The sequence below is a fragment of the Sitophilus oryzae genome, unplaced genomic scaffold (assembly GCF_002938485.1).
Source record: "Sitophilus oryzae breed Bouriz unplaced genomic scaffold, Soryzae_2.0 scaffold_1440_pilon_pilon, whole genome shotgun sequence".
Classification (NCBI taxonomy): Eukaryota; Metazoa; Arthropoda; class Insecta; order Coleoptera; family Curculionidae; genus Sitophilus; species Sitophilus oryzae.
The window spans coordinates 1392851-1420677 of record NW_022146105.1 but is presented as its reverse complement, the minus strand read 5'-3'; the positions used below and the strand labels follow the sequence as shown (position 1 = coordinate 1420677).

Here is a 27827-nt window from a genome sequence, read left to right as displayed (position 1 = left end):
AACGTTATAGTAACAGTATCTAACGATCTTAAAGAGAATTCCATCATGAAAATTTATTACGAATCGTTCAAGACTAAAATGGATGAATTGCGGAGTTTTTCTTGTGATCGTTTACTTTTACGTACGCTAGCAAATTCTTTTTATGTAATTAAACGTCTGTAAACCTTATTCCGACAAAAGAACAGAAAAAAACTAATGATAATCTTCTTTTGCCTAACGAAATTCTATCGGAACATAAAGCTGGAAGCATAAATTAACCAGTGACAAAAAATCATTTGGGAGATTATATTTCTAAAAACTTTGTGGTGTTTATTCTTCAACCTTGACCTTCAGGTTATTTATGTATAGGTATCTTTACTTTAAAATGTTTCCAAATAAGTCTTACGTAATATCTCCGAACATTAATTTTATTATAACTATAAATTATTGTCTTACATCTGCGCAAATAAATTGTTTTTGTCTCGAGAGATCGAACTCTCATTTGAATAATTTAACCATTTCTAATATTACATGTTTAAAAGAAACACAGCAATAGATTATAAGTTTTTAATTTATCTATTTATATTTTAATTAAAAAAAACAACATTTTATAATTTTATTCGTCCTGTCATTATTAAATTAATCTGTTTTAAAAATATTTTTTCTGTGCATAATTTTTAAATTAATACTACGCTAGCGACATCTATTAGAGAATGAGTGAACTGTTGGAATGTTTTCTATGTATAATAAGTTGCCTACCCATTTAAGACATTCATATTAATCTTTGGTTTTTGAAATTTTATGGATCTTTAAATCTGACGTCTGACGTTTATTTCTAACCTAAGATTTTCTGTTAATTTTTCTGAAAATTGATTAATAGAGAGAAACCACTTTGAAAAGATTTATATAAACAGACGCCATGGCAGGAGACTTGATTGTAGATTCAGAAATAAGAGTCTGGGTGTTTTTGCCGATAGTGATAATTACTTTCCTAGTAGGAATCGTGAGGCATTATGTCTCAATGCTCTTAGCTAGCCAAAAGAAAATCGAGACTCAACAACTTAAGGACAGGTAAATACCTATATGTAGCCCTACTTTTTTTCTCTATGCTAACTTTGTTTTACAACTATTTAGTCAGATGATATTACGATCCAGAATTCTTCGTGAAAATGCAAGATATATTCCTAAAAATGCATTTCTGATAAGAAGACAGGCATTTAATAAAGAAGAGGATGGATATTTAACTCAAAAGAGACCTGCAGTAACACAAAACATGATGACTGACCCCTCAATGATGACAGATATGGTTAAAGGCAATTTAACTAATGTTCTACCCATGATTATTATTGGTGGATGGATAAACTGGATGTTTTCAGGATTTATTACAAGTAGATAAATTTACCCTTTTTTATTTCTAAAACACCAAAGGTGTAATGCATTTTATATATCATTTTCAGCAAAGGTTCCATTCCCACTAACTCTACGATTTAAATCTATGCTTCAAAGAGGAATAGAATTGTCACATTTAGACGCTTCGTGGGTGTCATCAGCTTCATGGTACTTCTTGAATGTATTTGGTTTGAGGAGTATCTATACGTTAGTTTTAGGGGAAAATAATGGTAATAATTAGATTATTATACATGTTACTGTTTCTATATATGAAGAATTTTTTTAGCTGCTGATCAGTCAAGGCAGATGCAAGATCAAATGTCCGGTGCAGCTATGGCAATGCCACAAGACCCAAAGATTGCTTTCAAAGCTGAATGGGAAGCACTAGAAATAGTTGATCATCAATGGGCTTTAGCAGATGTAGATAATAAGCTTTTTGGTGAAGAAAAAGTAAAAACTGACTAGTCATGAGTATCTCACGCACTAATTTATTTGTTGAACTTTACTATTTAATATCAAATGCGTTTTTCTTTTTATTTATATTATTATTATACATACACTTTATACTTTTAGAAGTCATATGTATGTTTCTTAAATATGGCGAATGCGCTGGTTATTGCTAATTTATCCTTCCTAATTTATGAAGTATAAAAATCGCAAATTGTATATCCATTAAATTTTGTTAAGGTTTCTCATTAAAAATATTGATAGGAGTTCTCATTGTATTAATAACCTTTTGATGAAATTTCCTCACTGGTGTTATAAAGATGGTATTCATCCACTCAGAGAAATTAATTGTTTTTTATAACTAGCTGTAGGTATGAGTTTCAAGCAGAATTTTATAATAAAAAAGTGTCATAAACCGATAATGTGTGTTTTTTTGCTCGAAGCCGAGTCTGAGGTTGAAAAAAGCTGAAGAGACCTTTGTTACTGTTAAGAAAACGAGCAGTTGCATATATTCTAAAACTTAAAGAGGTTTTTGAGGTGTTTTACTATCTTTTTAAGGGTCTTATATTATTTTTGGCAACTAATAAGTCCAAGTAAAAAAAGAGTTTCGGTACAGACTCAGCATCTTTACTAAGTTATCACCTGTGGAGATTCTGTGAACATGCGCAAACGCCGTTGTCTGCAAGTTCGTTGCACACATCTACTTGTTTGTCTTTAAAAACTAACCAAACTAAGCGGATGTGTGTCGAGGTAACATTTGATTTCTTGCGAAAAAAATGCTGAAGATTTCGGTGACAAAAGTTGACTGGTGCGTTTGTTAGGATGTCTTCGCCCAAATCATGGTGCCCGATATATTTACAGACCAGTGTAGTATTTTAAACTTCGTGTCATCGTTGAATCTGCCGCCTGTCGTTGCTTCTTTGGAATTTGGTAGGCGTTATTTTGTTACCTCAATCTTCCTTTGCATGTTCAATTCATATCTACCTGTTTATTCACGACCTTTCATACCTCTGCTCTTTGATCTGGGAGAATAGGTATTTTTAATTCAGAATACTTTATTTTGTTTTTATAATGCAGAACTTATTTTTAGCGATGACAATGTTATTTAACTATTATTACAGATGCCCTCAAGCAACCAAGTCAGGTTTTTCAATGTATAATCTAGTTTAATTAATATAATTCAACCCTAAAAAAGTTGCAGGAAATATTTAAATTGCGCTAATTTGGCCTATAGAAACAGCCACCTGTTGCTCTTATTTTCCTTGCGTAAGATCTATTTTTTTTTTCGAAACCGTAAAAACATTAAATAATACAATCGTTAAGTAAATATTTATTTGCTAAATTGTTCACGCATTCCTTGTTTACATTAAAACCCACTAAATAATGTGAAGGTTTTTTAAAAAAAATGTTTTATATATATTTTTATATTATTGATAAATTTCTTGGATTTTTGAGTGAGAATTTAGATGGTTTAATTTTTAAATGTCTGAAGAACCTATTTATATACTTTTAATTTCCTGTAGTTTAGTTGTCCTTTGAACATCTTAATTTAGATCTGCAACAGTCTTAAGTTATAAGAAAAAAAGGACTTACAACTCATTAGATGATTAAAAATAGCCCTAGTTGAATGACACATAGCACAAAATGTGTGAAAAAGTCGACCTATTCTTGTAAAATCACCAGAGAAAAGCCTTATTTTACTGTCACTTCAAATTCGTGGAAGACCAACATTTTATATTTAGCACCATTCTTGATTTACTACTACGGTTCTTCAAATTAGTTTCTTTTAAAAAAATCGGAACGGATTTAACTTAAAGTTTAGACGGTTTTTAGAAAAGAACAACAAGAAGGAAAAGATGACTAAACGTATTAAAAAAAAATATTGGAAAATTATTAGGGCTTACAATTATTTTATTAATTTTTATTTTAAAGGGCAACAGTCGTACGTACACACACATGTCACAATAAATACTTTTTTATCTAATCAAGTATTTAAGCGACAGCATGTATAATACCAGCATAATGTAATCTATTTATTATGTTAAAATGGACATGCGTGATGTGTTCGATACTGAATTTAAGGCTAAAAATCGTTGAATTATACCTAAAACACCTATAGCCTTTTTTGCTGGTATTTATAAAGTTGACATTTTTCTTTGCAGCTAGGACAAGTGCTAATTGAAGCTTGATAATGTCATATCCCAGGTTCAAGCCAAATATTTCACCAGTGAGGAATGCGGAAAGCGGTAAGTCTATTGATTCCTTGCTTTAAGAAAAATTTAGAACAATAAAAAAATCGTAAACCTAGTATAATATGCTTGCGTTTTTCGCTAGGCAATTCTAGCTAGATCTTTGTTTTTGGTTCGACTGGAATAATTTCAATACAATGTACCCGCCTTAGTTTGACTTAGCATACAAAAAGAAACGATAATTTATAAATGAAACACTACTTTGCTTATGGCATTTGTATGCATGATCGTAAAGAGATATTTTGCCCGTACACTTTCTAACTGTAAGCCCACCCACACCATACCATGCTGATAAAGGCGTACTATCGATTTTTTTATTGAATTAAATCGCCCACCCATCTGCACATTTTTTTGGAACAGACGCAGTCAAAATCGTTTTGAATATTAATAATTTCTGGGATGCTGGGTATAGCAGGAAGATTATAAAGATACACAAAGCTGTTTCATAAAACGGGGATTTTACGCTTTAGTCTGTTGTGTAAATATAATAAAATTTTGCTTTCGTTTTGACCTTGGTAGTAAAATACATTTGCTTTATGCTTGAAATTTATTTATATTTGATTTTTTTTTATTTTTCTTCGTTTTTTTACGCTCAGATGCAAAAAATAAGTTTTCTATAATCTTTAGTATTTGGTTGATTGAAGGGTTGTTTTTTTATCCTATTTTTAAAACACCCTGTGTAATAATTTCGTGATCAAATTTTCCTAAAACATTTGTTTTCAGTCAGAACCGTGTCTTTTGAGCATTTTGTTTTTTTGATTCATGTCAACAGACGCCTTGGTTAATTTTTAAGAGCGAAAAGAACTTATTGTCAAGAACAATTTGCAATTTTTTCAATTATTATCATTATTTTTGGGGATATATTTCAATATGGGGGGGGGGGAGATTACGGAGTGACTATTGTCATAACGCTGTCATATTACACTGCGTTGGATACTCTGTACTAAATTAAAAAAACGCTAAAAAACTTAGTTCACAATAATCACCAAAGCCACTTATTGTTGGTGGCAACTTCATTAAGCTCTTAAAAAATAACCAAGGCATGTAATGACATGAACCAAAAAAACGAAATACTCAGGAGACATGGTTCTGACCGAAAAATAATGTTTTAGGAAAATTAGTTCACGAATTATTGCATAGGGTGTTTTAAAGTTAAGGTAAAAAAAACAACCCTTCGAATAACCCTGTGTAAAAAGCCTAAAACTAAAATTTATAAAAAAAATTAATTTACGAATTAAAGCAGATTATATACAGTTTCTTAAAAAATAAAAATAGGGGGGGGGGAATAAAAATATCACTTTAAATTTGACCGCAACGTTTTTTTGCATCTGAGTTTATATATAAATAAAAAAAATATTTCTAAACATACATTTTTAAGTTATTCTCATACGGTATCGTTCAAGAATTAGTATGATAATATCACTTCCCGTCAAAGAATATTCAAATTGAAACACGAACTGACTTTAAATCATTCCTTGTTGTAACTATATACTGACACATTTTCTGTATTAGAAATTGTAAAGTATTTTCTCGTTACTTGTTTATGAAATCCACGAAAAAAAATAACATGACCGCATTATCACAGCGCTTCAAATGGTTTGACCTCTGACATCTTTCAGATTATCATTCGTGGTACGACGAATGTACCTGCTGTCCCTATGGGTACCACATCGACCTGGACTTCGTACGCTATTGCGAATCCATCAGCAAGGAGGATAAAAATCGCACTGGGTCTATTAAAAGAAGAAAAGACCGTAGAAAGCAAAGACAGAGCATGGAAATGCTTCTAGGCTTGACACCACCCGTGTTGGCTGTATTAGATGAAGCATACAAGGTATAGAATAAAAAAATAGGCTAATCTTACTCCTAAAGATAGTACAATCATTGAATTTAGATTTTCATCTTTATAAAAGATTCCAGTACCTATAATTTTGCAAAGAACATCCTGCCTTATCTCAGGAATGATATTTAAATTTGTATAATAAAGCCACATACAGTTTTATCAGTACTGATATAAATTTAGATAATACAGAAACATACAGTCAACATTTTTTTACAACAAACAAAACAAACATTACTCAGGGTCTTGCTATAAATAGAGTTTGTACTCTTTCAGCCTGAATATCTGCAAAAATCACCGAAAATTATTCAAAAAACCAATCGACAAGAACTTCAGTTTCCGTTTACAGACGGCTTTGACGATGCAGTCTCTGATTTCGAACGAGCCTTGCAAAGATCCAAGAATAAGTTGTCCAACAATTTACCAGATGTTACTGCTGTTTCAGGTTTGTAATCATATTAAAATATTCCCAATTATTCCTTAAAATTCCGTATTATTTGTAATATTACTATTCTTTAATCTATTTAAACAGAACAGATGAAATAATATATTCTGTAATCTCGTTATACTATCATCGAAAAAAAAACAATGTCACAGTGACCTTAGAAATATGAAACAATGGCAATTTCTGTCGGGTCAATCCATATACAAAAAAAGGATGTCTTAAATAAGTGTAAATATTTTTAGGGGTAGGTAGTGTATTTCGACATCAGAAATACGTCTATGAGGTTTTTTTCACGAAAAAAAAAACATTTTGAAAATATGGAATTTTTTGAAAAAAAATTTGGATTTTTTTTAATCACAGCCCTGAAAATATTTGCACTTATTTAAGACTCACCCGGTATATTATTTATTAAAGCATTGGCATCAAAAATTTGCCAAAATTTCTACTGTAATCGTAGTATTCTTTAGTCTATTTGAACAGCACAGAAGAAATAATATATTCTGTAATCTCGTTGTAGTGTTATCGAAAAAAAAAACAATGTCACAGTGACCTTAGAATAAGAAACGATGGAAATTTCTGTCAGGTCAATCCATATATTATGTCATTTATTAAAGCATTGGCATCAAAAATTTGCCAAAATTACTAAAAGAAAATAAGTCATACATCCAAATAACTGAATTTTGATTAAAATTTTGTAATCAATCAGCGTTATAATAATTATTGCATTAATGACTTAAAATAACATTCTAGATATTAACCATTACGTGAAAAAAATTAAGAAAAAAAGAAAGTGCCTATTTCTGTGTTATGAAATTGTATTATGTCATAATTATCACCAAATATGGTGACACTATGAAAATATTCATTATTACTTTAATAGGTACAATTGCAAAATATCTATCAGTCTCATATAAGGATATAGTATGGCCTTAATTTATTTTTTAAATGATTCAACATTCAATATCTCTATGTACGTTAAGTATAACCTTAGTATAACGTATAGGCGAAAAAAATACCGTCATAGTAGGTTTTAAAATGACATTCATTGATAAATTCTCTCGGGCCGGTTCCTATATACAGGGTGAGTCTTAAATAAGTGCAAATATTTTTAGGGGTAGTCTATTCCGACCCCAGAAACACTATTATAATTTTTTTTTTGCGAAAAAAAAAACTTTCCAAATTTGAAATTTTTTGAAAAAAATTTTGGATTTTTTTTTTGTTTTTAGTTAAAAACATAATTTCTTGATAATATGTAGTAGATTTAATTTACAAGAAAGAAAATCCAGAAAAGATCCAGTGGTTCTCAAAATTTTAGCAAAAAATATTTTTTTGGTAATTTTCAAAGTAAAATAACTCGGTTATTTTGGATTTATTTGAAAAAAGGTAAAGAAAAAATATGTTTTTTATCGAAATCTATCGAGCCCTGAAAATATTTGCACTTATTTAAGACTCATCCTGTATATATGTTTTTAAAAATTGGCGTAAAAAGTTGTATAAAAATCATTATTATTTTTAATAAATTTTATACTTATAGAGATTGTTGGCTCAACAGAAATTATAATTTATTTTCATTTCAAAAGTCACTACGACACTGTTTTTTTTTTCGATTGTATGGTAGTCTTAAAATGATTGTAATTTATTTCATATTTAGATATCTCCGGATTTTAAAATAAAAATGATGAAAAAAGGAATTAATAAGATGTTCTTATCAGTTATCCTGTTAGATAAAAATTGTAACTTGAAATACTCTTGCAATCGTTGGAGTACTAAAATAAAAAAAAATATATTTTATTTGATTAATACAATTAAATAGTAAAATTAAACAAGAATTTTAACTAAGGGTCTGCAGAGGAAGTTCTGTTAACAGGGGAACAACTAAAGAGATGAACAAATTTAACACGAGCCTATTTACAGCTGTTTTTGTTTGGGAACCTCCGCGACAACGGCAATTAGAGCTAACAAGCGAACCGTGAACTTTCAAACTTTGCTGTTATGTTCAACAGACCTAAACACTGCGAAGGAGTGCGCAAGCCTCTCTGTAGTTTAGCTTATGCCACTTTCAGTTCAGCTTAGTCGACTTTACGTGGCTTGAAAAAAATTATTCAAACAACGAAAATAATCAACAGGTCGAATGGAGCAGCACAAAATCCAATTGTCTCGTGTTTTCCTAATGTTCGCCTGGCTTGTGTACGGTGCCGTCCGAAAATTCGTTCTCTTTATCGATAACATTATCTATATCAATTCGGTGCGGTGCGATGCCCGTCCTAACTTAATACAATTCGCGCAATCAGAGTGTTATCAAGATTTTTTAATATGTTTAGAGAATCTGCGAAGGGTGCCTTCAATCTCGTCATTGTCCACCACTTCTGGCTCTTTGACGGTTCTGCCAGATAACCAGGATGGACAGCTGAAGGGCGACTTCGACTCAGTCAGCATCGAATCTTGTGGACTGAGCCCTATGGCGTTGCAAAACATCAGAGAGGCCCTGGCACTCAGCCTCGAGCACACCAAGCAACTGGAGAGCCAAGTGAAACTAATACCCGACCTACAGGTAGTTTAACAATGGACTTTATAACAATTAGATTTGCTGTAGAATAGTCTGTTTTGTTTGAAATTGTTGTTATTTTTGCGAAAGCCCAACTACGTGAATATTTATAGATTTAATTCTACTTGTTATCAAACACAGATCTATTGTTTAATAACGTTTATCTAATTTTTACCACTCATTATCAAAAGAGTTATGTTACCTGATGATGTAAGTGCTAACCAATATTTTTTACACGTCTATTAAAAGCTTCTTATGAATTTATTCAATAGTTTTAGTTCTTTATTTAGGATATATAAAAATATAAAATATTCAGTTAAATTAGAATTCCCTTATCACTACACAATAAACAAAACATTATCTTGTACTTGTAACCAAACACGACTAAATATATTTTAATGCATTTATTCTTGAAACATCCACTTCAGAAATGACCGCACTTTTTTATTTGCTTAAACATTTTCTAATTTCCAAAGAGTTCATGGCTTTAATATGAATTCTTTATAAGCGCGTCATGTAAGAATATGACTACCATTTATGCAACGTTTTGTTTGTATTGTAATAATCTTACGTGTATGGGCAACTTTAAAATTTAGTATAGCCTTCTCGGATTTATTTTAACCTCTAGTATCCGCTTATTATTGATTTTAGACACTTCTCATTTTTAAGTTTATTAGGGGTTTTATCAGCGGAGGTAAAATGTTTTTTAATTTAAAATTTCAACTATTATAAAGTATAGGTTTAAAGCTTAACGGTATATTAAATAACAGTGTGTGAAGTGATACAAATAAGTGACAACAGTCGCGTGGAACTACCCGCATCAATTTGTATTCATATACTGAGGTACTGATTATTACAAAAAAGGCTAGTGTCAATAAATGGTTATTATTAATAGACTAAAGTTTACTTTTCAACCGGTTTTGAAGTAAGCATAATATGAAAAAATATTAGATATTTCGTGTTTTAGTCTTGAATTTTGGTACTTTATTACTTTTAGCGTGTTTTTGACAATATAGAAAATTGTTCATAGCATTTCCAAAAAATACAAAATTATATACTTTTAGTGAAGTACAGAGATATGTCAATTTTTTATAATTAATAAGATATGTGTCTTACAATGATTTTTCCCATTAGTGTACAGTGTAGCATTTTATTTGGCCACACTTTTAACATATTTAATTTTGTATTTTTTTAACTAGAACACTCATTAAAAATTTATAGTTTTAGATAAATTTTAATATGCTGTTAAATGTCACAGTTATACAGAGTGAGTCTTAAATAAGTGCAAATATTTTTAAAAGTACTATATTTCGACACCAGAAACACGATTATGACGTATTTTAATTGTATTTTTTTTTAGTTTTTAGTTAAAAACCATAATTTCTTGATAATATGGCAACATAGGTAATATATTAAATTTGCAAGAAAGAAAACCCAGAAAAGATCCAGTAGTTCTCAAAATTTACGCAAAAAAATATTTTTTTTTGGAAATTTAGTAAAAAAAGTAAAATAACTCGGTTATTTTGGACTTACATATTTGAAGGACGACAAAGAAAAATGTTTCTTTTATCGAGATCTACAATCCCTGAAAATATTTTCACTTATTTAAGACTCACCCTGTATATTAGAAGTTTCTTTATCAGTTAGAATATTTTTTTCGGATTTCAAAATTATGTGCCCATTTTTTTTCATAGTTAGGTACCTATATCAAAATTTCGTAAAAAAATCAATGCTAATATGTTTATTGCTCTTAAGTTAGATATGTAGATATGTTTTCTTTTCATACATTTCATCAAATACAAATTCATTTTAAATTATCTATATTTTGCTTCAGGATGAACTAGCGTATTTAAGACAAGAAAACAAACGCTTACATCACCAAATAAAATCGGAAGAAGCTTCTAAAAAGACCCTTTTAAATGGAAACTACGAACCTGCTGCACCAGTGCCTCCAAATCGAAGACGATCGCAGAGTTTCACCCACATAGAAAACTTTAATGACGAAACGAAGAAAGAACCTCCTCCTCCACCTCCCAGAAAGGATTTCGGTGTGATGTGCGGAGTTTTAACCAGAAATATCGGGGTTGGACATCAGAATCCCCACACAAAACACGCAGCTACACTGACCACCGAATTTGCGGACAAGTGGTATGTAGAAAAAGCAAAATTCCTGAACACATCACCCATAGTGAGCCCTAAAATCACGGCTAGTAGGAGCACGCAAACTGTTAACCTTAGGGATAAGAGGGACATGGGAATTCAGTCGTCCATACAGGCACCCAAGGCAGTGACCGAAGTGAAGTTTTGCCAGACAGATACCATCCAAAAACCAATAACTTCTAACGCAGCTATACAGGCTGTGACTCGAATGTCTGATTTCGCTGTTCAAAAGGACGTGGAATCTTATTCGATCGGGTGTTCAAAAGACACCATAACAGACGTTCTCTGTGAAAAATGCAGCATTGTAAAAATATCCGTAGGAGTAGGCCCTGAGAAAGACGAAGACTTGCACACATCGCCAGTATCATTATCCGCTTTAAATAATAGAAGTAAGTCGTTTAATTTAGGAGAGGAAAGACTAGATTTGCACAAAAGAACACGAACGGTAGCTTCCCAATACGACAACACCAATACAATATCGAGGGGTTGTCAGAGTGAGATTAAAACGTCATCTAAGTCTTCCCAGCACGAGGTGAAGAATGCAGAAAAGACTACGCAGTCAGAATACACTTCTGAAAGCAAGAAAACTGATACTGAGGACTTGAAAACACCTACAAAGTCCGTGGCTTGCGAAATCAGGGAATACAAACCAAAAACTTCGGAAAAAGGCAGCAATACGATAAGCGAAGAAAAGGAAGTGTCTGAGGAGAAAATTTGTGCGAAATGCGCCAGTAAAGAGATGGAATCTTCTAAGGAATTCAAAACGCCAGGTAGTCCGAATCCTAGTAGAATTCCTGTACCGACCACACCGATTGAAGCTCGGAAGTTTAGGAGGCAGGATACTTATACAAAATTGTATTCTTCATCCCCTACAGATAAATCTCCAATAGATCCTTCCAAGTAAGTGTTGTATTTATACATTCAATACAAACTAATAATTAAAATGCATCATTAACAAGTAAACAACATTGTGCATGCACACTAGTAATTTGATCTTCTCTTAAACAAAATGTTTTTGATATCTTCCTGATAGTTTTCGTCTAAGTGATATCCCCCCCCCCCAGTTATTGCTCATGTCAATAAGGTTTCTGGCTAATTAAAAAATCAAACATTCTTTCCCTCTTAATTCAATGGACTATCTATTAGATTTTCAAGGGATAAAAAATACATTATAAAATAAAATTTACCACATCGATATACACAACACTTCCTATCAATTGATATTTAGTACTGTCTTATTATACCATTAACATTTTTATGTTTCTACTTACTACTCTATTTAATTAGTATGAAACACGCCTTTGTAGTGGGACCTAAAAATATCTCTTGGTGCGTGTCTGTATTTACTATTTCTTCCCAATTCCCATTCTGGGTGTTAAAAGGTCCTAAAAGCCAGGATTTGAAAGCGCAAGCGCTGCTGCCAAATCGTTATTGATGAGGGGAGAAAATTAGTATTTGTATAACAATGCTTCTTTTGCCGTGAGCAGAATTATTCGCGCTTGAATTTTTTTCTTTGCTATGTCTTGAAAGACACGCTTCTTACGAATGTTAGCTCCGAAGCAAACTTTTAGCCAAAATGCCCACTGCTCATACATGCATCAACATATCCTTTTAACTAGGTAATTATTTCTGGTTCTTTATAAATTCTTTTTTGAATTACTAGGTTACCTTAAATGAAATCTTTTTCTCGTATTTTCGGTTTTTCATTTTAGTTTTTGCAAAAATGCGCATGTTCCAGAGTAGTAGTCCCAGTGCAAATTAAATTTTTTCTTGCCTGTTTGTACAATTTTATAACATTTTAATTTTTAAAAGCTGTAGTGAGTAATTTAATAAAGATTAGAGAAATAATAGAGATTTTTCATAATAAAATAAAATCTGATTAATGAATAATTTGTATATTTCGCTCTAAAGTATTTGCAACTCTTTCTAAAAATATTCTAAATCATTTTGACAGTCTTAATTTAATTCTATGTTTAAAAAGTTATATTTTTTGATTGATTTTATCACTACTATAGCATAAGAAAAATTGTTTTTCTGAAAGGAATTTAAAAAATAATATACTGATAATTGGACTAAAGAGAATTCTTTTGAGCAAACTAATAATTTAATAAAAAAAAATTAATCAAAGTAATTGAGTATATCAGTAAACGGTGATGTTCAGTGTTACTATTGTACTTATGATTTTTTGATAACTACAACCTGTGTTGTTATTGTACTCTATCGTTCTTGGAAAATATTATGTGTTGTATTTAAAATTGTATCTAAATATTATTATATTTTTTCTAGATTATCGGGCCTAGATTTATCGCCAAAATCAGTTTCCACAGAAGCAATAAGCAACTTTGAAAAAGTAAAAGAAAACCTCAAACTCGACATCCCAGCCAATGCTTCCACCTCAAAATCGCAAAACGGCTTGAGCACTTCGTTTTCTAAAGTTCAAATACAGGAAACAACACTGCCAGTATCGGAGTCGACAATATTCCAACCGTCGACAGACAATAGACTGAAGTAAGCCTTTTTTTTCTATCACCGAAAAAACATACTACTTCTTTTTACCGTAGGGCAACTCCTAGTAAAGAAATGCAGGGTGCAATGAAGGTCCTTAACGATTCCTTGCAAAAAAGCCCATCTAGAATAGGCAAGAACCAAAGTGCAATAAACATAGTGCAACAGGAATGGTTTAAGATATCCAGCTTAGTTACCGCAAACCCTCTAGATGTAGAAGACTATTTAGACGCATTTGAAGATATCTCTTTATTACTTCTTCAGTATATCGTGAACATGACTGATGTCAGTGGAAATACAGCTATGCACTATGCGGTCTCTCATGGAAACTTTGACGTCGTGTCCATTCTTCTGGATTCCAAAGTATGTGATATTAACAAACCGAACAAGGCTGGCTACACCAGCGTCATGTTAGTTTCTTTAACGGAAGTCAGAAGCCAGACACATGCCAACGTCATTAGAAGACTCTTTCATTTGGCAGACGTAAACATACGTGCTTCACAGGTAGTTCTTTTTAGTTTGTTTTTTATTGATAAGCAAACGCAAGCCCAAGACTGGCTTGGTCGTAGTCTTACACTGGGTTTTAGTCTTGCTTTTTATGCAAGACCAAGACCAGTCTCGTTTATCACTAGTTTGTTTCATTAGTTACTGGTCCCAGTCCATATTAACAATATTTAAAATAATTGAATTGTATTTTCTAGCATGGTCAAACTGCTCTGATGCTAGCAGTGAGTCATGGGCGTCTTGATATGGTGAAAATGTTACTTGAGGAAGGAGCAGACATCAATATTCAAGATGAAGATGGTAGTACAGCTTTAATGTGCGCCGCTGAACACGGCCACATCGAAATCGTCAAGCATTTCCTTAGTCAACCAGATTGTGATTCTAGTATTACTGATGTTGTAAGTTAACATAAAACACGAAATTAATAAGTATTTTGACTATTCGCATTGCAGGATGGCAGTACAGCGTTGAAAATAGCTATGGAAGCTGGACACAGGCACATAGGAGTTCTATTGTATGCTCACGAACGAAACTTTCAGAAACCTCATCCGAACAAATTGAAAAAAACGAAATCAAACAGCCCTAAAACTCCTTCATCTCCTCTTCCAATTAGAAGTAGTCATCGTGCTCTAACTGACACAAAAAAGTAATTTTTAGATCCAGACAAAAATAGTGATTTTGATTTATTCTTAAATTTGACACACACTATAGAATCTCTAATTACAAAGGGTATTATTTTGTACTTAAAACGTAGATTGAGTACAATATGTTTCAGCTAATCAGCACTACCCAAGTACACATACATGTACATAATCCTCAAAGATGACAGCGATTTTTACAGTTTAAAATGTGTTTATATCACAAATGTAGGTGTATTAACTAAACCACTTGTTTCTTATTTATACTAGTGTGTCATATATTTTGTTACTTAATTGTTAAAAAAATATAAAACTGTTTGTATTTTTAAATAACTGACTGAGAAAAATATTTTGCCTCGTTTTGCATAGCTACCCTGTACATATTTTTATACATCGACTTAAAGAATATTTTTTTCAATCAGTATATTATTTGTTATATAGTACAATAACTGTTAACTGTACAATTTAGTATACTAGCATTTTGAATTAAAAGATTTCCATGTTTTATATATTTTTAACCAACTAACACCTTAATTATATCTTATCCCAAAGTGTTTTTATTTCAATAAGTGGAAATCTAAAAATCTAATTCAATTTGAATTGAAAATAAACATTCCATTGTTTCTAATATGTATGTGTGTTGTAATATATTGTACAATTTATGCTAATAATACAGTGTTTGCAGAAATTCTTATAAATTTATTTCCTAAATTAAAATTTGTTTACAATTTTATACTAATATTAAAGCTTTCTCTGTTTTCTTGGTCTAGGCGGGTACCAAGAGACCCTAGTGTTGTCTGTAATAGACACAATATTTATACCTGCCATTTGTAGACCTTTTATAGCGGACATTCTTCCTGGGCCCATTCCTTGTACACGAACACGGGCCTAAAACAATTAAAAATAAAGAATTATTTAATGTTTTGTGTTAGAATTACATACAGTTTTAGTCCCTCGCTCTATAATCTTTGTACCAATTGTAATAGCTGTAGCCTGAGCCGCTACATTTGTTCCTTTTCTGGTGTTCTTGAAACCCTCTATTCCACACGACCTTATAATTTCAGGTAATCCCTTTGCATTCGTTAAGTTTATTATTGTATTATTAGGCGACACTCTTATATTAATAATTGGCAAGTCTTTGAAAAGAACTCCGTCAAAGCGTTTACTGTCGATTTGGGAGTTTGGAAACCTGTCTCCTCTACCCTGTATCAAGGAATCTACATCGATACTCTTTTCTCCTGCAGTTCCCTCATCGGCTACAGGGAGAGACTTTAGCATTTCCTTACGGTCTGTGACTTCGCGGAAATTCACTCCAGTGGTAAATACTGTCCGTCTATTTAAAGCAGTTTCGAAAATATCTAACAGTCCTTTTCGTAACATTGTAGTAAAATTTTACAGGTTATATCTAAAATGTGAGGTTATTTTAAATTATTTGTAAATAACATATTACTACATCTTTACCTTTCTCTACCAAGTATACATACAATGTATATTTTTATTAATTAATTGATGCTATATGTATAAATAAATAACTTCAAAAATTGCAAATTTTTTAACTTCAAAACAAACCATAGAAGAACTACAGATGACAAATGACACAAAAGCAAGGACGAAAGTGACATGTGTAGCCACAGACAATATAAAATTATCGGAGATTTAGGGTAAGGATGTATCTACATTTCAAACTATCGATATTTTAGTGAGAAGGTCGATACCCTACTTAAAGTTCAATTTTCTTTTGGCAGAAATTATATTTATAGCCTATATACTTCGATAAAGATCTCATAATCTTTTATAAGGCAGAATTGAATTATTTTGATTATTGCGCTATCAAAAAAACGCACGACAATGTAACCACTACTACTATGATATTTAGGTATATCTGAATATTACTCACCTCATAAATTTCTAAAAAAAAATAATAAATGGCAACTGGTACTAAATTCTTTGAATAATATCTATCCTTTTTCCATATTATCTTAAATGAAACCTCGACTTAAAGGTGTATTTTCGATTTCAGACAAAAGGGCATCTTATATTAAGCCCTTTCTAATAGTCCTTTCAAGACACTGCTTATTGCAAACATTTTCAAGTTCCTGAAAGGATGAGAGTCGTGTTTTGTATGGGTAATTTGAGCTACAATAGAAAAAAGTAAATTAATAATTAGAATGTAATTGTAACTACAATAAAAAAATATATTAGTTTAGTGATTTATTCAAAATGTAATTTAAAAAGTTTATCATATGGCTATATGCATAATATGTCCTAAAGTGATATTACGTAAAGCAGCCCAAAAGAATCCTAAATGGTCTATTGTATTTTGCTAATTGTTACAAACCTTATATAAATATTGTTGGGTCAAAAATAATTGGCGGTTCCTATTACTTCCACTGACAATTATGTCTATTCTAACTCATGTTTTTTTGACTTGACTAACTAAATTAACATCTCGTAATTTCTTCAATATTTTATTTAACACGGAGTTTTTTCCTAATCTCTTCTAAAATAAAGGCCCCATTTCTGGGGTACCACTTCCTATACATATAAAAGTAACGTAAAAAAATGTATTAGCAAATAACTATAATTGTTTTATGATTGATTCTAATAGGTATTCGTCGTGGCCTGAAAAATACAACAAATAATGAGAAATTAAACAGCCACATAAATATGTATGTGTATAAAAATACACATACTTACCTTTTTGTAACAATATGTAGAAAGTTGATATCCTGATCTCTTATTGGGGTCCCTGTAATATTATCTGATATTATTAGAAAGTGCCCCTCCCTAATAGCTAGAAGGTCAATGGTGGACAGTTGACATTGAACGCTAGATTCCTACGCATCCTAATTGTTAAACTCATGTATTATTTTATATTTAAATAATAAACATATATGATTAAACAATAGTAGTTTAAGTCATACTACAGTCCCCATCACTTCACTCCCAAAAAAAATTCAACAAATACTTAATACTATTCCTACCTTATATAATTTATACGGCTTTGATACGGCTCTGTCCTCTTCATGGAGTCTTGGGAGGAGATGACTGACTCTTTCAACTGCTTCGTGATGACTGATAAGGGGGACATTAGCCCCGTTAGAGATCAGCTTCTACACCTTCTTTGCTTCAGTGAGGACTCATAGGGGGAACGTTAGTCCCCTTAAAGTTCGTCTCACACCTAGGGATATCTGAAATAGGGTTTCCAATTCTCGGGATCGGGATCCCGTTTTGAAAATCCCGGGATTGAAAAATGAATGAGAAATTTAATCCAAATAAATACTTATTAATAAAAATGCAAATACATATATCAAAAAGAAAATGAGAAAAGAGCTTTATTAAAATAGAGAAAACAAAGTAACATTCATATTTAGTGATTAAAAACAAAATAAATTTTTGTTGAAAAAAAAACACTAAATATAGCAAATTAACAAAGGAATATGACTTAGAATTCTGCTTAGTATAAATAAAATTTGACCTTTTAAAGACTAAAGTGTCGTCATCAGTCGAATCATTTTTTCAGGATCCCGAGATTTCGGGATCCCGGTTTAGAAACCCTAATCTGAAACATATAATTAACAAAAACAACCATAACGGACTGAGAGCAAAAAAAACTGTTTAATTTTCCAAATAATTCCGACTTGAAAAACGCACATCCCCCCAAGAGGGTCCATATTCACTAACACTTGCGAAGACGGGCTATATCAAAACTATGCCTAGCACTAACCTGAAACAATAGAGAAAAAACATTAGTTCGATATAAAAAATAGAACAATCGTATAACATACCTGATTCAATCTCGTTCCGAGCCTCGATCCTGATACAATCCTTGTGGTTCCGCAAGATCTTCATTCTAGAGTTGGCATCAGTTGTAGTACCTCTACAAGAACTGCTTTAAGAACATACGACCTTTCAAGCAACAGTAAAGAACAGGAAATGAGACTTCAATAGCTATAATATTTTAGAAAAACATTTAATATGAAATTACTGATATTTTCTAGCTGCTTACTAAGCCAGCATTTTTTTTATTATCGGGATACGAGTGAAAGAAAAATGAACTCTCTTTTAGTTCGTTCGACGTTTTGAAAAGTTATTAGCATCATCAGGACAATTTAAATACTGAGTTTCTCTTTCATTGAAATAAATATACAGATATTAATGAGGGTAGAACCGGATTTTGCTCTTCTGTTGAGTTTTTTTCAGTGTTAACCCATTACACTTGGATGTTACGAAGCTTTCCAACACTTGGATAAATATTTAATATATTTAATTTTATATATGACAGCATCCAAGTGTACTTGGATAAAGTACTTTGTCCAAGTACTTACTTGTTTTATTACAGCATCCATGTAGGTATACATACCCCGCTGGCAAGCAAACCCTTAGGTCGGCGTTTACATGTATAGGAGTGAGTCGTTATGGCAATCTAGTAAGTCGAAGTGAGCAAAAATACGAAGTATTTATTACATAACTACTTAATCTGACGCTATATTCTATGCGCTTGGGAAAATACTCGCCTTCTGTCTTTATTCAGTACGTCTTATTTTACTAAGCGTGTTGAGCGTACTCTTCGTACACATGAAAACCGGCACCCAAGACCAGAAATGCCAACCCTTAGTATATGGCAGCATCCAAGTGTATTTGGATAAAGTACTTTGTCCAAGTACTTACTTGTTTTATTACTTTTTTTTAAATGCTGCACAATATATTTTATTTATATTTTTCTCAGCACCAATTAAAATAAATTTATTAATAATCGAACCTGTGATCAAATAGGAAGTCAAATATACAATAATATACAGGATGTCAAAAAATTACTCACGCATACTCGCACTTTTTTATATATCCTCTAAAAGTGAACATATTTTGAACAACATTATATTGTGAAAATATGTTCACTTTTCGATTTTTGGGGAGGAAAAATTAATGAAAAAAAAAGAATTAGTATTATATATACAGGGTGGTCCGAACTGTATTCCGGAAACTTCGGCACCATATTCTGCAGATAAAAATAAGTTCGTATAAATGTATGTCCTAAAATGCTTAGTTTCGGAGATACAGGGTGTAGAAGTTTCATTTTTATTTCGATTTTTTCCAAATAATTTCTGAAGCAAAGTCAATATTTGAATGAATTCTAATTCTTCACCTTACCTAAAACATTATCATAAGCCATGCATGCATCTAATATCACAATTTTATTATTGGTATAAACATTTTTTCATGACACCCTGTATAATAGGTATAATCGAAAAAAAGGCGTCCAGATGCCTTGGAAATGTTGATCGCTGACATTCTCCATATAATTTTATATATAAAATGACAGCGATATTGTTTTTTTCGATTACATTATAGAAATGTACTTTTTTAAATAGTTTTATTTCAATTTCATAAAAAATGTCTAAAAATGACACGTACGGACTTAGTCGACGGAAAGTTAAATAAATTCTAATAACATAAAAACAGTATCAAGTTGGGAAAATTATGATGTAATTTTATATGTATTGTAAATTATATTGGGATGTCAACGGTCATATCAAAGCCAACTGGGCCCAATTATTTTTTGGATAATACAGTCTAATGACATAAGAAGTGTTTTCTGTCATCGTCCAAAGCACGCTAGATAACATTTTCATCATATTGTACTTCCTAGAGTGTCAAAGAATTTCACTTCAGGTACTTTATTCCCTGTGTACACCATTTTTCTCATGCGAACTTATCGCTCACATACATACATCATAGAACAAAGAAACTCATACGCGCAAAGTTCAAAATTAAAAAGGGACGAAGTTAAAAAATGAATTCAACGAATACGAATCTAGTACCTAGTGCCCTTATACTATATGTATAAAAATACTTAAACATTGTTATATCAGTTAAAAAGATTGAAATTAAATATAATATATATATATAACATAACTACATATTAGTTTCATAAAAAGTCCTTAAGCTTATAAGCCATCTGGTGGTCCTTTGTTTTTTGTTTTTGCAACAGGTGACAGGTGAATTTAACCAAGAAATGTAAAGTAAATAAAATTGCGAAATTTACCATTCCTGGGCTTCTGCGGTGCACTCACTATAACCGATTAAGAAGAAATAATTGTATAAAGGCAGATATCTTTTTACTCTGAAAGAGTTCCGGAACGAACCCCAAGGCCGCCCATGTTTGGTGAATCGTCCAGAACTAGATATCGATCAAAGCCAAAAAGTCAATATCATAGGATTTTTAGGGGTCGAAGATACACGAACGGAAGCAAATCCTACCTTTTGTGGTTACACATATTTTAAACCACTTTTAAATAAAGCTACTTCAGGAAATAACACTGAACATCTTTATTGAATCATACGTAGGGACATTACAAAATATTAAAAAAAACTTATTTTTTAACATTTGGGGGTAATTATAACAATATGCGCTTGCGCTGCGCTTTTGCCCTAAGTTCTAACTTCTAACTACTTTTAAATTAAAATATTTTATGAAAAACTGTATATTTTTATTGAATTATTTTTGCATAAATGTAAAAAAAATACTTTTCATTTATTCTTTTTTTTTAGAGTATTTTAGAAATGCATTTTGCCAATATACATTTACATAGCAAGGAGATTAATCAACATGCAAAACGCGCTTGCGTTGTACATGTTGAAAGAGGAAGTCTTGTATGAATATCCAGGAGGAAAATTTGAATTTTTACAAATCTTAATTTTCTCATAGCTAAAAATATAGCTAAAGATAGCTTTTTGGTTCGATTTTGAACTCTCATATCGGTCCTTTTTAAACAACATAAAAAATTAAGTTATCTGTGCAAAATACAGTAAAATAAAAAGAAGAAGAAATCGTATGATTTAATGATAGTTTTGATATAACCTGTAACTTGAATTGACAAAAAAATATATATGTATATATTTTTAATTAATTACTGATCTGATAATTAAAAATCTATTGAAAATGTGGAAGAAAGTGACTCTATGCACAAGACGGTAACAAGACATTATTTTTTTTGTCTAATATAGTTTTTAAATGTGTATGCTTCAAAAACATAAGAATTTGTGTATGGATATGGAACCTTGGGTAACTATTTTGTTATGTTCAGAAAGTTTATAAAAAAATCTTAAATTGTAGGTAGGTATATTCGACAGACATGGAATTAATAGTGTGGAGTTAATGCCCTTAGTTATTAATAAAAATAGTTCTACAAAGCTTTAGAAGGGAATTTTTGATTTTATAACCGAAAAACTTAATGAAAAGCTCAAAGGAGACCAAAGTTTATGTAGGTATAAGAAAAATTACTATATTTTTCTATATAAGTAAATTTTAAAGCATCAATTTTTTAACTATTCTAGGGATAATGTGGTCAAGAGAGCTTTGACTTTACTGGCTAAACAAATTCTAATGTAATTTACCATAAAAATTGTTTATCTGTTATCAAAATACAAAGCATTCTTGATCATGAATTAAGTTTAAGAAAAAGTAGAATACCTACTATGTTGTTGTAGTACAACATTTTTTCCTCAATAAAAAATAAATGAATTAAAAGACTAAAAACTATACGTAAAATAATATCAATTATTTATAGAGTATATGATTAGAAAGTTTTATGATCAAAAGTGCTTTCAGTTCAGTTAGTTAAAGCAAATGTAAAATAGCGTTCTATAAGAATTGTTGATCTGTCATCGTACAAAGCATTCTTGATCATAAATTCGGCTTAAAAAATAGAATACTAAAAATTTAGAAGGTTGTTGTAATAAAGCATCTATTTCTCAATATAAAAATAAAATGAAATATCACTAAAAATCGTATATTTATCTATTATATAATACAGTATATGATAAGAAAGTTTTATGATCAAGCGTGCTTTCAGTTTAGTTGGTTAAAGCAATTGTAATATACATAGCTTCCCATAAGAATTTTGTTGATATCTGTCATCGTACAAAGCAGGCTTGACCACATTGCATATGCAATCAAGTTCACTTACATTTTCTACTAAGGGGTAAAACATATATTTTTGGTGACAGTTTAACTATATACCGAACACTACTAACGTCTTGATATACATAATTTACTAGGATGAACTGACTGGGCTCCCCCAAATGAATATCCCAAAAGACAAACATTTGGTGTAAGCCCAGCTCAAGGTTTACATTCTAGGGAGTTCTGTAAATGTGTAAGCTTAGAGTAACTAATAATCTACCCGTTTCAATTAAATTTAGAATACTTCACTGCTTTTTAACTAAAAACTTTGCAAAACTATTTAGCTTTGAAACGCGTTGATTTGAAAAGGACGCGGACGCCACAATATGGCGGCCCTAGCGGAAAACAAATGAAGATCTATCTCACAAAAGCGACATCTATAGATTTCTTTTAGATAAAAAAATAATTAATTCTAAATTACTTTTAAAATATATTTTTTATGATAAGATTATACCCATTTTTGTTGATGCTTTTAATATCCTGTTAATATATATATAATTTGTATAAATATAGTGATTTTTTCATTTTGTAAATGTTGGTTATGATATATGTATTACTGGTTGCATACTGATTCCCTAACATGCTCCTCTTATATTTTAGAAACATATGCTTTATGTAAACAAGTAGGCTATTATTTTTAATTAAAATATATCTCTTTTTCAACAATTTTGAACGTTCTTTTAAAATTTGATTGAAATGAGTTTAAGCAATATACCCAAATCCACAATAAACTTAGTCACTGGGTTACCTGAAGCATACAACAGTAAAGTGATAAAGCGTAAGATGTCGAAATATATTTTAAATATATATAAATCTTATTATTTTTGTTAATTTTAGTAGCTTTAGCAGCCTTACAGCCAGATACTCCAGACTTATCAAGATCTCTAAGTAAATTAGAAGCTGATGGTCATTTATCATGCGAACAACTTCTTGAAGTATTAAGTTTGTATATTCATTTATTAAAAGAGTTTTGCAACAATAAGGAGAAGGACTTTGTGGACACATTATTAGAGGAAGGTTTCCCAAACAACTTTGTTTCGAATTTACCATTTTTAAATAATCAGACAGAAATAATAAGGAAATATTTTTCTGCCAGCTATAACACATTTGAGAATGTTTCGAGTATTAAGTGGAGAATTGATATCAGTCTACTAAACAAGTCAGTATAAATATATATGCTGTTTCTTATGACTTTACCTAAAAAATAAATTTTAGCTCTATAGGATGCAGTTCAGCTCCAAATATAACGTTGTGTATAAAACTAACAAATGGAAAGCTATATATACTTCATTTAAATAAAAAGGAATTCCATAGCCTGAGATTTAACATTGCACTTATCTTGAAAGAAATCAAATCAAGGAATTTAATAAATAAATTATTAAAATAAGTTTGCATTTTTTGATAAACCCCCTTAACGGAACAGTGTATTACTTTGAGAGATTATCTCCGATTATTTTTTATAATACCAGAAACAATCAAACTGTTTTAAAATTGAACAAATTAAAGTAAAACGCATATAGTTTGTATTTATTTAAAATTTATTATACAGGGTTATTCGCCTCATTTGACAGAGAGTATTGTAGCCAGCAAATTATTGGATTTTTAGAAATTATGAGTGATGGGATCATTGGAGGACTACTAAAGTTACAATTTAAAATTATTTTCAAAAGGCACAGAGTATCCCAAATAAAAAAAATATCAAAATTTAATTTTTTTAAATGGAACACCCTGTATATTATTACATTTTTAGTTTCTACCATTAAAATATAGGTAAATTTGATTAAGGATTACTGCACTTTAATCTTACCGTTTTTGAAATATTTACGATTTTGTGAAAATGCGGTAACAATTTTAATGCTTCATTTATCTGCTTATTTAAGCTTTTAAAACCAAATATTGTCAGAAGTTTTTCTGTTTACTAAATTTTGTGTTGCAATAAAAATAATACTACCTTATACAGAGTGTCTAAAAATTTATATTAAATAATTACTAGCTGTAAACAGCAATATCTTGTTTAATTCTCTATCAAATTGTATTATAGCATTTTTTACCTATGTATATCTTAAAGTTTTCATAGAAAAAACATATTTATCAACATACCCATGAAATATTGACATTTTAGATTATTTTTAAGATGTAACAAATTTTTACAGATATTAATATTGTTGATATAGTTCGCGTATTTTATTACTATTCATATACAAGAAGTTCGCGTATTTCATATTATTCATATACAAGGAGTTGTTTTAATTGTTGTTTTAGATGTGTTTACACATCTAAAAAGAAATTATCGCTATTCAAATAACGTACAACACTGATTTATAATTAGCTATATTTAATACATTAACAAATATCACGTTCCTAACATAACTTGAAACAATTAAATAAAATATATTAAATTTTTAACACTTCTGTTACTGATTTGAAGGAACATACCACAGCAATATAGTTAGGACCCATATATGTACAATAACCTAAAAGATAAAGAAGATATTATTATCTATTTACTAAGATAACTCTTTAATAGTTACAATATAAAGGAAAACAAACACCCGAGCTACAGGGTATCTCCTAAGAAATATTCCTGTTCGAACACTCAAGGCATCTAAGGTTGAATAGGCATGCTTCACTCTTCTGGTTACTGCAGCATCATGTGGTGTCACCCTCAGGAAATTTGACATGTAGCTTTTTTCTGGAATAAAAATATTAAATTTTTACTTTAGTAATAAGCTTAGTAATGCAAATCATAATACTCTTGTTAACCAAGTTTAGAATTCTCGTTATCTTCATAAAATTACATTTCTTTCAAGTTTTAAAATTTTCTTACCCTCATTAAACTCTTGGATGTTTATTACATTCACTTTATCATTCTTTAGCTGTGTAATTTTTCTCTCATGTTCTATCTTGAAAAGAAAACTGTATTCTAAAACAATATAATTCAAATTTGAAAATATGACACCTGTAATTTTTCCAACTGTACTCTTAAAGCATTTCTTTCTGTAGTAATTGTTTCTAAAGCATTCTGTTTTGAAATAATAGTTTGCGTTAAAGATTTCAATCTATTTTCATATTCTTCATGCGATAAAGTATTTGAAACTCTTGAGTAATTCTCCTTTAATTTGTCAATTTCTTCATTTTTAATCTTGATAACATTCTGCAACTGTCTTAATTCATCATATCTATTTTGTAACTCCTATTAAAGAAATAAAACATTTCATTTAATAATATTCAATAAATACACAATACACTTTACCTTTGTCTTTTGTGCACAATCTTCCTCAGTTAAAAAGTGATTCTTTTTTTCAGTTAACAGACTCTGTTCTAAAAGCTGATTGGATTGTGCCATTCGGTTCTGAATAACCTGGTGTTGCATTTGTTGAGAGTGCATATCATTTAGCATGTTTTCATTCTTTTTATTTAATTCAGCTACCTTGTCTTTCAAAAATTCTAATTCCTTCCTAAAAATAAATGATATCAGTAAAGGAGATATGGATTTGTAATCATCAGTTATTTTAACATCATCCATCAGACAGACCATGGCTAGCTTACTTTTAAAGAAAAAAATCTTTCTTACTTGAGTTCCTCATTATATGTTTCAAAAATATTTCTGCCTTGTTCACCAGAATTATTTGTCTGCTTAAGTTCAATTAATTTCTCTTTCTCTTGTAGAATACGCTGTGCCCTAATAACATACTGCTCTTTCTCTTTTTGGGATTGAATAAGTTGCTCATTTATCCTTTCAATTTGACTATGCAGGTTTGCATTTTCATTTCTCATCTCTAAATATAAATGCTGTATATTCAACAACTCCTTGGTCACTTCGTGGTTTTCTAATTCTAATCTTGCAACTTTTAAATGGAGATCTTCTATTTCCTTAGTTTCAGTGAAACTGTTGTGCATGGAACTTGATGATACAGATGCATTATCATTCTTAATAGTCTTTACCTCAGCCACGGGACTTTCATCTAGAATACCTAAAATAAAGTTTTACCATAAATCCATTAAAAAGAGGTTTTGAATCTGACCAGGGTTTTCGTCTTCAGATATATTAGTAACAATTACTTCACTATTAACCACTGGATCTATTTCAGGTAGTGAATTATCTTGAATTTGTTCATTGTTAATGTTTCTTATTACTTCTTCACTAGACACTCGAGCTAAATTTTTATCACCGTTGTTCACATATCCATGTCTAAAATCATATAATACATTAGTATTTTAGTTAAGCTTCTAAAAAATCACTAAAACTTACTCATTTTCTTCTGATATTAGCTTATTTCCTTCATTTAGAACAGTAGCAGCATTTTGATCTATTTTATTTAATAAATCCTCTGCATGTCCAGCAAGGTTTTGAAACCATGCCATAATAGATTATTATACTTGAAGCTATAACGATCGATCTTCATAAACATATAACTTCAATCATAATATAAACTATAATGAATTTTATATTTTTATTGCAGAAAGTTTTAATCATAGGTTTTGAGTTGATATCAAAACGTCAAAATAATTTTAGGTTAGAATAACTGTTTACGTGATGTTGACGTGTAAATATTTTTTCCTTAGATTAATAATATATAGTTTTGACCACAGAATATATGTGTCTCAAAAATTGCAGATACCGTTATTCGGCAATAGGTTTTAGTATTTCTCATGGACACGAGATGGCGCTACAATGCAATTAAATTTTTTTTCGATCTATAGTCAGAAATGGAATATTTTGTAACAGTTGAGTAGTTGCTCTTACAGACTTGAAAAAATATATCCGTTTGTTGAACTTTACGGTTTTTGCTACCAAATAATAATTTATCCACTCAAAAACAAAAGATATTAAAATTATCAATAGTTTATAATTTAGATTTATCTTTAGTAAATAAAAAAAAATCAAGCAAGATTTTTACGCATTCTGTGTTTATTATCTCTTAACTGCTCAGTTTCGTAGAAATATTACTAAGGAAAATAACCACTCAGAGCATTGTTATTCTTTTTTCCCATGTCAAGATGATCTTTCATTATTTAAACGACAATTCTGGATTAACAAATATCCTTTTATAGTACGTTAACGAAGTTCATATTTTTAGAGCCGTCCTAAAATATCGATACATTAATCGATTTATTTACCTATGTATTTTACTTTTTAAAATTTTACTATTTTATGAA

At 30.5% G+C, this 27827-nt stretch overlaps 5 protein-coding genes and 1 long non-coding RNA gene across 6 annotated transcripts; 3 read left to right on the top strand and 3 right to left on the bottom strand.

Moving 5' to 3' along the window:
• Positions 1-800: 800 nt before the first annotated feature.
• On the top strand, positions 801-2230 carry LOC115876703 (ER membrane protein complex subunit 3). Its single transcript, XM_030892590.1, has 4 exons — positions 801-1050; positions 1114-1367; positions 1437-1598; positions 1655-2230. The coding sequence occupies exons 1-4, from the start codon at positions 899-901 to the stop codon at positions 1831-1833; spliced, it is 747 nt and encodes a 248-aa protein (XP_030748450.1). The 5' UTR covers positions 801-898; the 3' UTR covers positions 1834-2230.
• A 277-nt stretch (positions 2231-2507) lies between these two features.
• On the top strand, positions 2508-15412 carry LOC115876702 (KN motif and ankyrin repeat domain-containing protein 2). The gene is made up of 10 exons (XM_030892589.1): positions 2508-2745; positions 3978-4061; positions 5684-5898; positions 6181-6349; positions 8671-8900; positions 10729-11954; positions 13341-13562; positions 13616-14063; positions 14261-14461; positions 14516-15412. The coding sequence occupies exons 2-10, from the start codon at positions 4007-4009 to the stop codon at positions 14711-14713; spliced, it is 2964 nt and encodes a 987-aa protein (XP_030748449.1). The 5' UTR covers positions 2508-2745; positions 3978-4006; the 3' UTR covers positions 14714-15412.
• Positions 15247-16303, bottom strand: LOC115876704 (30S ribosomal protein S11-like). Its single transcript, XM_030892591.1, has 3 exons — positions 16163-16303; positions 15644-16106; positions 15247-15589 (listed from the first exon to the last, which is right to left on the bottom strand). Exons 2-3 carry the CDS (start codon positions 16079-16081, stop codon positions 15443-15445), a joined length of 585 nt encoding a protein of 194 aa, XP_030748451.1. The 5' UTR covers positions 16082-16106; positions 16163-16303; the 3' UTR covers positions 15247-15442.
• Positions 16304-16604: 301 nt separating this feature from the next.
• On the bottom strand, positions 16605-17453 carry LOC115876935. Its single transcript, XR_004049231.1, has 3 exons — positions 17399-17453; positions 17040-17323; positions 16605-16837 (listed from the first exon to the last, which is right to left on the bottom strand). It is a non-coding gene; the product is annotated as an uncharacterized LOC115876935 (long non-coding RNA).
• A 2841-nt stretch (positions 17454-20294) lies between these two features.
• Positions 20295-24054, top strand: LOC115876579 (COMM domain-containing protein 5-like). The gene is made up of 5 exons (XM_030892396.1): positions 20295-21767; positions 21819-21966; positions 23268-23445; positions 23505-23826; positions 23883-24054. The coding sequence occupies exons 3-5, from the start codon at positions 23364-23366 to the stop codon at positions 24052-24054; spliced, it is 576 nt and encodes a 191-aa protein (XP_030748256.1). The 5' UTR covers positions 20295-21767; positions 21819-21966; positions 23268-23363.
• Positions 24055-24981: 927 nt separating this feature from the next.
• LOC115876701 (golgin-84) lies at positions 24982-27186 on the bottom strand. The gene is made up of 8 exons (XM_030892587.1): positions 26920-27186; positions 26693-26859; positions 26242-26641; positions 25921-26125; positions 25627-25860; positions 25495-25570; positions 25199-25359; positions 24982-25141 (listed from the first exon to the last, which is right to left on the bottom strand). Exons 1-8 carry the CDS (start codon positions 27030-27032, stop codon positions 25082-25084), a joined length of 1416 nt encoding a protein of 471 aa, XP_030748447.1. The 5' UTR covers positions 27033-27186; the 3' UTR covers positions 24982-25081.
• Between the last annotated feature and the right edge of the window lie 641 nt (positions 27187-27827).